Source organism: Lepisma saccharinum, chromosome 19, assembly GCF_977018435.1.
Source record: "Lepisma saccharinum chromosome 19, izLepSacc3.1, whole genome shotgun sequence".
NCBI classification, from domain to species: domain Eukaryota; kingdom Metazoa; phylum Arthropoda; class Insecta; order Zygentoma; family Lepismatidae; genus Lepisma; species Lepisma saccharinum.
The window spans coordinates 68,250,601-68,264,824 of record NC_139247.1 but is presented as its reverse complement, the minus strand read 5'-3'; the positions used below and the strand labels follow the sequence as shown (position 1 = coordinate 68,264,824).

At 36.9% G+C, this 14,224-nt stretch overlaps 1 protein-coding gene across 1 annotated transcript in view; it reads right to left on the bottom strand.

Moving 5' to 3' along the window:
* LOC146003047 (BDNF/NT-3 growth factors receptor-like) overlaps window positions 1-14,224 on the bottom strand; it is a 122,194-nt gene that overhangs the window by 24,646 nt on the left and 83,324 nt on the right. Inside the window, exon 7 of the mRNA XM_083141211.1 lies at window positions 980-1,153. Coding sequence (XP_082997337.1) covers window positions 980-1,153 — 174 coding nt within the window. The remainder of the gene's footprint in view (window positions 1-979; window positions 1,154-14,224) is intronic.

Genomic DNA, 14,224 nt, shown 5'->3' with positions numbered 1-14,224 from the left:
TTATATTAAAAGTTGCAAGTACAAACATACAGAAAAATATATGTATCTGTATTCACTATATATATATATATATATATACACACACACACACACACACTCTGTAATTAGGTATGTATCTCTTTAGTTCAACAAGCAAATACATTAATAAATAATAACAGAAACACTCCCGCTCGGAAAATTTAGGTTGAGGGAAATTTTAGAACAAGATCGTTGTTGGTGGGGGAAAATTCTCCAATTTCCCCCTGGATTTCGCACTATGGGCGTATCGAGGGGCCTGACTTAAGATAATGAATGCTTCGGGCATTGGACTAATCTCTTCTTGAACGGCGTATAAGGTTTTTTTGCATGATGGATAACTGGATCAACGCGTTATATACAAATTCTGAAGGGTTAATATACAGCGTGTATCATAATAGAGTATAGAAGTTTTCAGGTTTATTATTACAAATTATCTGAAACACAACAATGAGGTTTGTTGTATAACAATGAGAAAATCTTCAAGTCTTGTTTTCAAGCGCAAGGCTTTTGCAAACACGGTCATTGTGGCGCTGGTGTAGAGTTAAAGAAAATGGTCCCTCTCACAGGTCTCCAGAAGTTACACGCCTAGACTTCTGCATTTGGGGCTTTGTGAAAGACTAAGTCTATGTGCCACCTATGCCACAGAATGTGCAACAGCTAAAGGAGAGAATATGAAACGCCCTTGCTTTGGTGGACAAGGAGTTCTTGGGAAAAGTGTAGCAAGAACTAAAATTTCGATGGGATGTGTGCCGCATAACTGGTGTTACCCACATTGAACATTTTTAAACATTTGTAGACATACATAGAAACTTGAAGTGTTCCTGATGGATACATAACAAATATCATTGTTGCATTCCACATAGTCGAAATAAATTCTTAAAGATGTTCACTCAATTATGATACACCCTGTATAACCAGGTGCATTTCCGAAACAACATTTGCAAATCTTATGTAAACCTACCTTCTGAAATATGAGGAATTCTAGTCACTTGCTCGTCTCGTATCTCCTGTGTGAGGCGTAGAGGCTTCTCATTCAAAAACCACACACGGGTTGGTTGTGGATAACCGGTAATGCGGTAGTACATACACCAAGAAGAATGGTCCCTATATTCCAAGTGAGTGATGCAGGGTGAAGCTAGAAATGAAGAAAGAACTTGGTGACAATACACTTCATTGCCTAATTAACAAAGTAAACAATGCATTAAATTCTGCACAGTGCAACAAATGTCTCAAGTGAAAGAAAGGTTAATGCATTCAGTGACCCCTACAGACCTATCTTGCATCTTCCCATCAAAATTTCCAGACTTTCAACTAATTTCTTATTTTCCCCTTGTTTCTTTTTTATTATTAAAATTCTTGAAACGCTAATTTCCATTGCGTTCAAGAACGTATTTGGGCGGGTGTCCAGGGGGTCCGGACCGCCCCCCCGAAAGACTTACTAAGTACTAAAATAAAGTAATGGAAATATACTTTTCAGCATAACTGTATTCGATTGTACTATAATCGATGGTTATTTATTTCCTAATATTATTATTATATTTGGATCATACTGCTTTGACGGACAGTACAAATGAACATTTATGCAGACTACTACTAATGATAATATGCATGAAATATTAATCATGAAATTTACATTTCCTCAACTGAATCTAACATTCTTTTCTTATTATTTGATAAATATTCAATTCTTTATCTATCTGACTGACATTAATTTCCTTGTTTTTATACAAATTTTGGCGATCTTAAGTACACGCAAGCTAGATAACAAATATATGTTATATCTATATTCGTATACCTTCTTTTTACGTCTTCGTGAAATAATACAAATACAATATTAATAAATTTACACATTTTAATCGATATTTTATATATTTGTAACGTTTTAAAATGTAAACACTATTATTATTATTATTATTGATACATTTGATTCGGATCCTCTCTTCCGAAATATATTTCTAGATACGTGCCTGATTACGTTCATCGTAAAAAGCGCACTATTTCCATCCTTTGTCTCATGAAATAAGGACTATATGCTCCTCGATACAGAACTATACTTGAACTAACATACGGAGAAATACGTGATTAACCGTCGTTACCAGAGATAAAATGTTCACTGCATACTCGATACTATTTGCTTGTTTATCAACATCAGCACGGTGGATTCTGGGTAGTCAAAGTGATTGTATACTTATCAATAGACCTATAAATTGCCAAAAAAACTATAAAAAGATCTAAAAATATAAAAAAAGGAACTAAAAACTGAAAAAAGGACGTATAAATGTGATCCAAATTAATTTATAACTTCAGTTTTAATTACATATTTAATATATATGGTCGTATACAACGTGCTGAAAGCTTCAAAACAAGAGAAAGTTGCCACTTACAGCGTGACCTTCCAGACAAGTTACGGTTAAAGGATCTTGTACCGTACCTGCTTCAGTCGTCCAAAAATGTTTTTTCTCTCGTTTCAGGGATGGTTCAAATATATTATTCTTTCTTTTTTATTTCTTTACTACAGAAAGGATGTTTAAGAGGTGATGAACTGATGATGATTCGAATTTAGAATGGGCAGTAAAAATGTAGTTGAAAGAAGGTGAAGTTGCAAAAAAAAAAAAGCCGTTAAGACCTAAAAAAAGGCTAAAATAGGATCAATAAGCCGAAAAAGGCAAAAAAGGACAAATAAAACCCACCTTTTTCTGGCCAACAATGACCCGAAATGAACATATATTATGTTGGGCCTCGTCTTCGGACATTAGGAAAAAAAGAATTTTTCCTCAACTTCCGAGCCCAACATCAACAATTCTCGAGTCCTCCCACATCATGTTTTGATAATCGCTTGTATGCAGGAATAGCGTATATCCATTTTGAGATAATTGAATGACAAGCGGGAACTCCGCAAGCGGGCAACCGATCTCTGTACAACGAGGCATTGCAGTTAAAACTCCCACGCGACAATGGTCGCTTTTGTTTACCTAGCAGGCTCGCACTCATGGCGGTTCCATCCCATAGTATTTCGATTACGTGTGGAGGGAACGACTCTGATACCGCATTTTACCACATAGGCTAATGGTCGTGCCCTGTTCTGTTTTTTCAGTCCAAAAATCGGTTTATTACATTTCATCGTGTAATCGTCGCATCGGCGCGTCACATAACGAAACCAATGATAAACTAACTAAGTAACTAACTCTCTAGCCTTCTTAAACCCGAAGGTTCATGGCTGCAGCAACACAGTCCCTATCTTGAGCAAGATCTATATACTCTTTTCCATCCCTACCGATTTCCTTTAGGTCCATCTCAACGTTCTCCCTCCATCTTCGTCTTGGCCTTCTGACAGGTCTCTTACCATCAGGTTTCCAAACAAGAATCCTGTAAACTCCTCTTTCCTCTCCCATTCGTGCCACATGACCTGTCCACCTAAGTCTTCTTGATTTAATTATTCTAATAATATCTGGACATGAATACAAATTATGTAGTTCTAAATTATGTAACCTTCTCCACTCACCTGTCTCCTCATCCCTTTTAGGTCCAAAGATTTTCCTAAGGATCTTATTTTCAAATACTCTCAATTTATGTTCCTCTTTGAATGTAAGGGACCAAGTTTCACATCCATATAATACTACAGGCAAAATTACTGTTTTGTATATTTTAACTTTTAGTTTCTTAGATATTAAACGAGAAGACAAAAGTTATGAAGAGAGAAGTAACATGCATTTCCTGAATTAAGCCTACTTTGTATTTCCTCTTTAATATAATTTTCATTTGTTAATATTACTCCTAAGTATTTAAATTTGGAAACTGGTTCAAACGAGTTGTTATCAATAATTAGATTTTGATTATTACTTAACACTTGGTTTCGGCCTGTAAGCATATATTTAGTTTTATCTTTGTTAACTTCAAAACCTATCTCTTTAGCAGTTTTGAAAAATATTTTAGTATTATTCTTGATTGTATTTATATCATCCCCTAATAAGTCTACATCATCTGCATATGCTAACAACTGAGTCACACCATTTAACTTTAGTCCTTCTTTAGTTTATTTTACCTTCCTAACAGCATAATCTAAGGCAAAATTAAAGAGCAATGGAGATAATGCATGGCCAATGATAGCGGCTCAGAATCTTCGGACACAGACGATTAAATTTTCAAAGTTCGTATTAAGCAAGTGTAATATTTCAATTATAATGCACAAATCTATAAAAACTAATGTGTTAACTATTCTTTAAGATCGAAGAAATATTCGCTAAACTGTCACGAATAAATTATATGCATCTCTATTCACGAGTATTTCGTGCATATAATCTTGCCCAAAGACAGTTTACACTAGTAATAAATAATTTTTAAGTACCAGTAAAGCCGGCACATTAAAAATAAAATTCACATGATGGTGCACGCCACCTTTTGTGATAAAAAATGGCATAACATCTGTGACGATTACGGTATTATTTGGTATTTCATTAAATACGATACCACGAGAGTACTTAGTAAATTTCCGTGATTTACTGTGGCAAAGCTTTGTAAAAACCCTTGTGGATCACAGCTTGTCCGCTGTGATCCAACGCTGTGCTTATGGAATGAAGTTATTGTGTTAGATTTAATTATGTTAGTAATTAAATGCTTTTAGGTTAGGATTGTTACTTTTGATGCTGTTAGAATTTACGCTATTTTTAAATCTACAATTGTGCATAACATGTTTCGTTAAAAAAACAACAAAAAAACTGTCAAACTGATACAGGATATGAGGAATTTGACAATCGCTGGCCACACTTCGGGGCTAAGTCCCTCTTATTTGTGGTATCCGAATATTGAAATACATTTTTTGCTACATAGAACACCGCAGTCTGTCGATTAGGTTATAAGAGTAGAATTTTTATTTAATTGTTAATTTTAGCGTCGCTTTTCTTCCACTTTTGGCTAATCGTGACGATGAGAGCGAGTGATGATATGATGAAAGTGATGTAAGGGACTCTCGCAAAGAACATCCATACCCAGGCTGGAATTCGAACTCGGGACCCCTGGCGTCTCTGCGTGCCGTGCTAACCACTCCGCCACGGAGGCCGGCTATAAAAAGTAGAAATTTTGGAGGAGTACCGTCCGGAATAATATAAAATTCTTAAAAATAAATGAAAAAAATATTCGCACGCCCAGTACATCGCTAAGTTGACAACCTTGAACGCGTAAAAACGCGTCTCCACAGCTTGAATCATCCTCGACTTGCCCTGAACTGGTCAAATGCGACGCAAGCGGCGAAGCGTCAAATGAGACGTCAAGAGAATTGGATCGTTGTGTCCGAATAGGTGAAATTACGCTCCATAGAGGCCTTTCGTGAACATTCGCACCATACTAGCAAGCTACGTGGTTCCTAGATGCAAGTGGTCGTAGCAGCGGCGTAGAAAGTTCCTTAAAGATTGGGCGAGAACATTTTTAATATATTTTTTTGTTGGTGCCCTGTCCTCAATCTTATTTTACTTACCAACTTTTATTAAAAATATTCTTCTATTACCTTTTTTCTCTCATATGTTATGTTATAACATATTTTTTATTTGGCATAGGATCGTGTACTGGGGTGAGATCTTTACATATCTGATGAAAATCAGCCGAAATATACCAACTTGATAAAGCATATTTTGACATATTTTACCAATTTCGCGTTTTTAGAACATATTTCTTCAAATTTCTCGTAATAAGACATATTTCTGTATAATTTCGTAATTATCTTGCATATAGTCTGTTATTTTATAATTTTTCTTCATATACTTAGCGCAACTGATGATTCATATTATCGATGCCAGGATAAGGAAATTACGAACGAAGAATTTAAAAGCAAATGCAGTCTTTTCTTACCAATTAAAAATAGAACAATAATACCCCCCCTTTTTTATCCCGCCGACAATTAATAGCAATGCAAACATTACTGAGGGAAAATGTTCTCTCATTGTTGTGCGGGATTCTGGCTTCATTTAATATTCCATCCCCATCCTATCGATCTTCCCTGGAAGATACTTAATCCCGTAATATGAGAAATTCCAAAGTACTGTTGTGCATATTTTTGGATTTACTGGGAATATTTCTACTTTTTTCTGACATATTTTTCCATTTTTATGACATAATTACATACATATTTTACAGTTTTATAGGACATAAAGTTCCGGGCCCTACTCATAACCTTGCTGTCCTGACGGATCCCAGGATAAACCTCTCCTGGAGTTTGCAGAATAGGCGACAATGATACCCTCTCAATATACAGTTCCCTCTACCTCAATACACTGACGCAACATATATCCCTCTTATATCTGACACTATTATCACACTTCATATTTATGCCACAATCCAAACTCTTAACCATCTCACTTGATTTACTTCTTTTCACTGCCTTCATTACCTTCAATCAAATAACTTTCACCCCCCCTTCACACACTCGCACATAAACGAAACTACACACACATAAATTCACCAAACAACAATGCCGTAACGTTCTCCTAGGAACGGGGGATCGAACTAGGGCAATGGGTGATCTAGCTCACTGATCATTCATCCTATATTCTAGAGCAACTCGCTACTCATGGTGAGCTTTATGGTGAGGTGCGAGAGGTAATAATCATACACTTCATGGCAAAACACAACACTTGAGTTTAAACCCCTACAGACTGGATCAGCGTGATGAATGGAAATACCTGCCTTTCACTGTGTGGAAGTGCTTCTCGAGATGTCGAACTACAGACTTGGTCAAACGTTGTGTCCGTTTGTAGTTCAAGTCTGGAAGCAGAGACTTCACTCCCTTCTCCTAGACTTTTAGCTCGTACTTCTGCACCCTCTGACTGATAGTTTAGAACTCACCACTGATCTCTCTCTTCCCAGACATTTATTCAGATTGATTTTACTAAGTAAATGCAGAGTCAGACCTCTGTCCTCTTCCTGGTTTTCGCCTGTTTACATGTTTACGTCGCTGATGACCAGAAAGAGCTTAAGTAATGTCTGACACTGCATTTCTGATTGGCAAGTTCCTATCTGTGAATGATGGCTGAATAACTGGATTTGAAAGTTCATTGTATTAATATTTCTAAGATTCTACAGATTGTTACGATACAACATGAGAACACGTCCACACAACGTCACATCTACCCACTCAACTCCTAACACTATCACTATCACAGTCAAATGACGTACTGAGACACACTACATACCCAAGAAAACGACCACAAAACAAGTATCATATTAACAAACTTTGTAATCCGGGTTTGTTCTGGATTACCGAACAATTTCAGTACCAGATCTTGCGGATTACTTTGTATTGCAGGAATGTATCTATTTGAACCAAATAAATGTTACGTGCCTGAACGGCCAAACCCAATGATAAACATCAGTTGGCGAAAACAACAATAGATGGCAGCACGAGTGGAAAAACGGAAAATAAATTACTAATGAACTAGGAGGAACCAGAAAATGATTAAATTAAACTAAACAAATAATAGGTAATGAGTAAAGATTAAATCTTTGTAAATATAGAATAAAAAAATAAAGGAATAAAGGAAGCGCAATGATCGACATAATCCTCATACGTTGTACAGTGTCTCTCAAAAGTTTTAGGACAACGACATTTTAAACTAGGCAACCCAATTTACACAAGGCGTTGGTGGGTTGCGTGCAGATTTAGGCTCAATTTCAAGGTTGCCACATGCACAATAGATATTTATAAAATACGCGAAAGAAATATAAAGAAGTATTATTGTATAAAATTATTAAAAACATCACTATTATATCGCAAATGACAAAATTCTTTCTGAAAGAGAAAAATAGGTTTTCTAGTATTTCATCGCTGATGAGTCTACAGTAAGGAAAAGAGGTGAAAGGAAACGAAAGGTCACAAAGGAGAGGAGAAAGAGAAAGCGAAAGGAGAAGAGGAAAAGTAGAGGAGAGAAGAAAGATAGGATAGACGAGGAGAGGAGATGTAGTGAGGAGAATGGAAAAAGATTCGAGGAGAGATGAGGAAAAAAGAACAAAGAAGAGAAAAGAGGAGGAAAACGAGAGGAGAGGATAGGAGGAGACGAGAAGAGGGAAGTGGAGAGTAGAGTAAAGGAAAGAAAAAGAGAAGAACGAAAAAAGAGAGAATAGTGCAGTGGAGTCGGAAACCTAAGACAGGAAAGGAGATAAGAGGAGTGGAGAAGAGTGGGATGGAGTTAAGATGCGAGAAAAGTAGGGAAGGCGATATGAGATAAAAGCAGAACGGAAAGAGGGGAGAGAAGAAGGAGAAGGAACTGGAGAGAAGAGGTAGTTGCAGAAAATATCGTCTGAGCGTCAAGAATGGACGCATTGGTCAAATTATCGACATGAAACATTCAATAACATTTTGAAATGTATTGGAGAATATATTAGATCGGTGCGAAATGCCTTTTGACTGAGTTCAGAGCAAATTAAAATCTTCCATGCAAGATCTTTGATTTTACCTGCGATTACACCACTAAAAAAATGAACGTAATTTTTAATATTTATAAGAATTATGCAATTTTTCTCCACTTCTCGGTTCGTTGAAATGGAGATTTTGTAATTCAATATTTCCCCTCCCCCCAATCGTTAATTCCAAACTGAATCGTTCCGTTTCACACGACGTGGACAATGAACACAATGGGATATGTCTAAAACTTACGAAAATTTTCTGCCAGCGGAAGGGTTTGAACCTACGATAATCAGATTGACAATCCTGAACGGTAACCACTACCCTACAACCTTTAGCTCCTTACACCAGGTAGAAGAACCACTACACTACGCCTTTACCTTCGAATGAAACAATAATTTTTTTAAGTATTCTGAAATTTTTACACATCCTTGCATCCTTGCATTGAACTCAAGTGGGAAAAGGGGTAAAATTAGCGTGTCCTGAATTGCCACACATATAAATAGTTATTTCATTAATATTTGTCAATGTCTTTGAAGCAGTACACAATTATCGTCAGAGTATCATAATTCATGATCTTATATATAAAAATATCCCGTTGAACGTGTGTCAATTCATTTATTTGTTTATTTTTTTTTATAAATTCCATATGCAGAACAATGTAGGCACTAGGCTATATACTGCTATTACAAATAATGTTACCATGCTCTTGTTTAATGGAAGGGAATTCTTTTTTAAGGAACATCTAGTATGGAGGATCGAACGTGGGACCGCAATGCTTTCAAGAACTATAACCAATGCACTACGCCCTTTGTTTTCTTGGAGCTACAGTTCCTAATTATTCTGTCGTCTCAATATTGTAAACGTTATCTAGAAAAAAGAAGTTAAATACTCAGATATAGCTCTTTACTTCTAGAATTACTTGATACACATGCATTTGAAATTTATCTCTGAATTTCTTTCTTCCTATTAGTATATCTAAGCTTGTGAATATATTTTATTTGTAATTTTATAACGGTTTCATGAACATCTACGAAATAGTTCCTTTTAACTTGGAATATGGTGAATAGATATGAAATGTCTTGAAATTAATTTTCGACAACTAGATTTTGGCAAGGGAATTATGTGTGATCCGTTTCCAGTTATTCATTGCTTATACAAACGTTTTAAAACTATGTGGAATTTTCATTCTGGGATAAGTCTCTTTACTTGCTACATGTATGCGAACTACACTCTGTCCCACTTATCTCTGGAGCAGGTGAACGAAAACAAGTATCTGAGCAGCGATGAACACGTGAGAGGAATGGGATTGCGTGGAGGGAGGAAAGCCACTGCAGTTACCAGGCTTCCCAGCAGCGTCCACTGATTCGCTCTGTCCACTCGATCCCCTCTCCCCTTGCTCCACTTCTCTTCCGCTATGCGCGGCTTTGCTCCAGAGATGCTGGGACAGGGTACAGTTAATTGTTTCTCAAAAGGTATCATGTATCTCTGTATGCCACACTTTTAATTCTTACTCACATGGAAAAAAAATGTCAATTTGTATTCAGGGGTAGTTTCACAGTTACAAACTATTTTGGCCTTGACGAGAAGTTTAGTTTAAGTAGGCATTTTGTTTATAATTTTGAAATTGAGGTCGTCTAAGGTTGTAATCCTCATATTTAAGGCTTGAACTCGTCACCTAAGAGGTTGAAGATCGTCCTCTACTTTGTGCGTGGCCTTCTTTATTTTTCTATTCATTATTAATCCTCATCGTCGCGATTAGCCAAAGGTAAAATAAGAAAAGTCCTCCTCCGTGACCTCCGACTGCAGGACGGCATGGATTCGAGTCCGCCTATGCTCACTCTCTAGGTTCTCGGCCTGTGTATGGGACCGGTGGCAACCCACCATCGTGAAGAAATTGGGGAGCTACGAGTGAGTAGCGTAACCTGGTCTCGGAAATCTCCTATGGGGCATGTTCCTGGATAAACAAAAAATAATCGATCAGACAATTCGATTATCGAAGGCGATAAAATAACCTCCGGTTGACCTAGTTGCCAATATAAATAAATGGAATATAGATTGTCTTCGAGCTTACATTGTTAAAAAGGAGCGGATACACGTATTACTATCCCAATAATTATTCAATACGGTTTTTTGTTTGTCAGGAATTATCACTTAAACTATCGCATGTTGAGCTGGTGCCTACCTAGCCGCCTCTGATGAAATCTACCATTCTTCAGATTCTCTTTAAAATTCGACTCTGGTCACTTGTAACGTGCTGGGTGCAGACACTGTGCAACGAAGCAGAGTGTTCTGCGATAAGAAGCGGCCTTGAATACCGTGAGTGAGTCACTTTGATCGCGAGCAAGCTAGACTACCAAGCTTGTCTGCCTTTGAAAACCAAGTCATTTTTTTTCACGGTTTCCGAACGCGATTGCTATTGTAGAAGTATATATTCTCTCAAAAGAGCAAGAAAGGAAATTCGACCAATGTTCTCCCGTCGTTTAAAACCAAATATTATCTATTAAACGAAAAGTTCACGATTGTCAATAAACGGTTTAACCAATCTGAGCATAAGGTGAATATATAATAATAATATATAATAGAAAGGATTTCCAAAATTTCTCTTCCACTGTCTACGTAAGGTCAGTACCCAGGGGAGGGGCCATGTGGGCCATGCTTCCCCCTCGAACCCTAAAATATTTAACTGTGAACCTATAAATAAATAAATACGAAAATAACATCGTCGATTTTTGAAATGTGTAAAAATTTCAATTTTGCTCTTGTATAAATGAATCTGTTTCTTGCGCAAAAGTCTTCAAGCTGCAATATTGGGTGGTTTTAGTTTTATAATAATTGATGCAAGGCTACCAGACGTGCGATTCACCGATTTAGTCAGGACAGTGCGTTACTTTCAATCCCTGTCCCGACATTTTCGAACTGCAATCGTGATGCGAAAATGTCTTTTTATTATTGTTTTTTTTGTTAACTCACAATTAGACATGTTCATTTTTGTATGAATAATTCTAAGTACGCAACATAGAATTATCATGACTTTTTAATTGCGTTCGCACTATTTGAACTATTTTGTAATATCTGTCTGTCTGTCTGTCTCTCTCTCTGGTCTACGTCAATGACAGAAATGCAAGCAATATTCTTATTTATTTTTAACCCAATTAAAGGAAAGTGTAAGCATTTAAAAGAAATAAGAAAGATCATCACTGTTGCTCTTCCTTAGAAATTGTTGTTCTTCGAGGAAGAAAAATTAGAAGGATTTAGTCCAGCACCTTAACACAGTGTCCCACCAGTCTCTCTTGACTAACACTGTCAAATGTGAAGTGATTTTATGAATAAAATTTTCCGCCTGTTTACTTATAACGTTGCACAGATTTGGTAGTTCGCAAACGGTGTAATTACTTCGTGTTATCTTACGCAACAGCAAATACATTTCATAAGACTGTTCTGGACACAAGACTTGCATCAGTAAACAAGCATTTTGTCTGTTACAGTATCACAGGAAAAGAACATCGTCCTGTAATATTCAAGCCTCTAGATATTTTCCATTAGTAATGTCTAATCACAATAATAAGTTAGAAGAAATAACTCGCATTTTCACAACTACCAATATTCTCGTTTTTAATTACTTCGAAAATTATCTCTCGAAGATATCGGTTATACTACAAGAACGCAAATCAAAATTAAAGTAAAAGTTCAACTACACGTATACCAAACCACATTTACAATATTGGAGGGACAGAATACTTAAAAAAATTATTGTTTCATTCGAAGGTAAAGGCGTAGTGTAGTGGTTCTTCTACCTGGTGTAAGGAGCTAAAGGTTGTAGGGTAGTGGTTACCGTTCAGGATTGTCAATCTGATTATCGTAGGTTCAAACCCTTCCGGTGGCAGAAAATTTTCGTAAGTTTTAGACATATCCCATTGTGTTCATTGTCCACGCCGTGTGAAACGGAACGATTCAGTTTGGAATTAACGATTGGGGGGAGGGGAAATATTGAATTACAAAATCTCCATTTCAACGAACCGAGAAGTGGAGAAAAATTGCATAATTCTTATAAATATTAAAAATTACGTTCATTTTTTAGTGGTGTAATCGCAGGTAAAATCAAAGATCTTGCATGGAAGATTTTAATTTGCTCTGAACTCAGTCAAAAGGCATTTCGCACCGATCTAATATATTCTCCAATACATTTCAAAATGTTATTGAATGTTTCATGTCGATAATTTGACCAATGCGTCCATTCTTGACGCTCAGACGATATTTTCTGCAACTACCTCTTCTCTCCAGTTCCTTCTCCTTCTTCTCTCCCCTCTTTCCGTTCTGCTTTTATCTCATATCGCCTTCCCTACTTTTCTCGCATCTTAACTCCATCCCACTCTTCTCCACTCCTCTTATCTCCTTTCCTGTCTTAGGTTTCCGACTCCACTGCACTATTCTCTCTTTTTTCGTTCTTCTCTTTTTCTTCCCTTTACTCTACTCTCCACTTCCCTCTTCTCGTCTCCTCCTATCCTCTCCTCTCGTTTTCCTCCTCTTTTCTCTTCTTTGTTCTTTTTTCCTCATCTCTCCTCGAATCTTTTTCCATTCTCCTCACTACATCTCCTCTCCTCGTCTATCCTATCTTTCTTCTCTCCTCTACTTTTCCTCTTCTCCTTTCGCTTTCTCTTTCTCCTCTCCTTTGTGACCTTTCGTTTCCTTTCACCTCTTTTCCTTACTGTAGACTCATCAGCGATGAAATACTAGAAAACCTATTTTTCTCTTTCAGAAAGAATTTTGTCATTTGCGATATAATAGTGATGTTTTTAATAATTTTATACAATAATACTTCTTTATATTTCTTTCGCGTATTTTATAAATATCTATTGTGCATGTGGCAACCTTGAAATTGAGCCTAAATCTGCACGCAACCCACCAACGCCTTGTGTAAATTGGGTTGCCTAGTTTAAAATGTCGTTGTCCTAAAACTTTTGAGAGACACTGTACATATAGGAAATTAAAGAAGTCAAGCAGCCGATTCAAATCTGCGTCTTTTCTGTCTGGCGAGTTGTTTCCCTTGGTGGCGCTATATCAATATTCGTCGCCCCAAAGCGGTTGCGCTATTTACATTAGTCGCACTGGACCAAAGGCAGCGCCGATATAACCGCGATCCTTGGTTGTCCCTTCGATTGTTATCTTGGTGGCGCTATATCAATATTTGTCGCCCCAAAATACACAGAATATTGACAGTTATATTTGGGCTTGATGCCAAAGAAGGAGAAGTTAATCTGTCTTCATAAGAAAAGGGAAGAAGAAGTTAACCTTTCCATAGAAGAAAGAAGAAGTTAATCTTTCTACAGAAGAAAAGGGAAGAAGAAGTTGATAATCTTTCCAAAGAAGAAATTTCTGTATAAATTTTAATGCATATAATCGTTGTATCGCAGAAGTTTCCGAATATCGTATCATTCTAATGAATGATGGGATCTGAACCAGTCATTGTGCAATTAATTGCTGGGTGATGCAAGTTACTCATCATTCATCCTCTGATGAGAGCACTGGTCATTGGCATGACGAGTTAAACGCTTGGCAATGCGAAAGGTACAAATAAATTACGGAACTAAACTGCAGAAAAGACAATGGTCACTCGTTGGGTTTTGTGAACCTTTGAACCTGAATCATGGCTGGATGTTAGGATAATTACCTGTCTATCTGATGAATTAGGATGAATAGAATATAAGACGTCCTCTGTTGGCTTCTCAATTTGTTGACCAGAGCGTCGTCTCACTTCTGCCCTACTGCTCTCCTAACCTCTTCTCCCTTCTCAACTCCAATCCAAAGTCAGTCCCC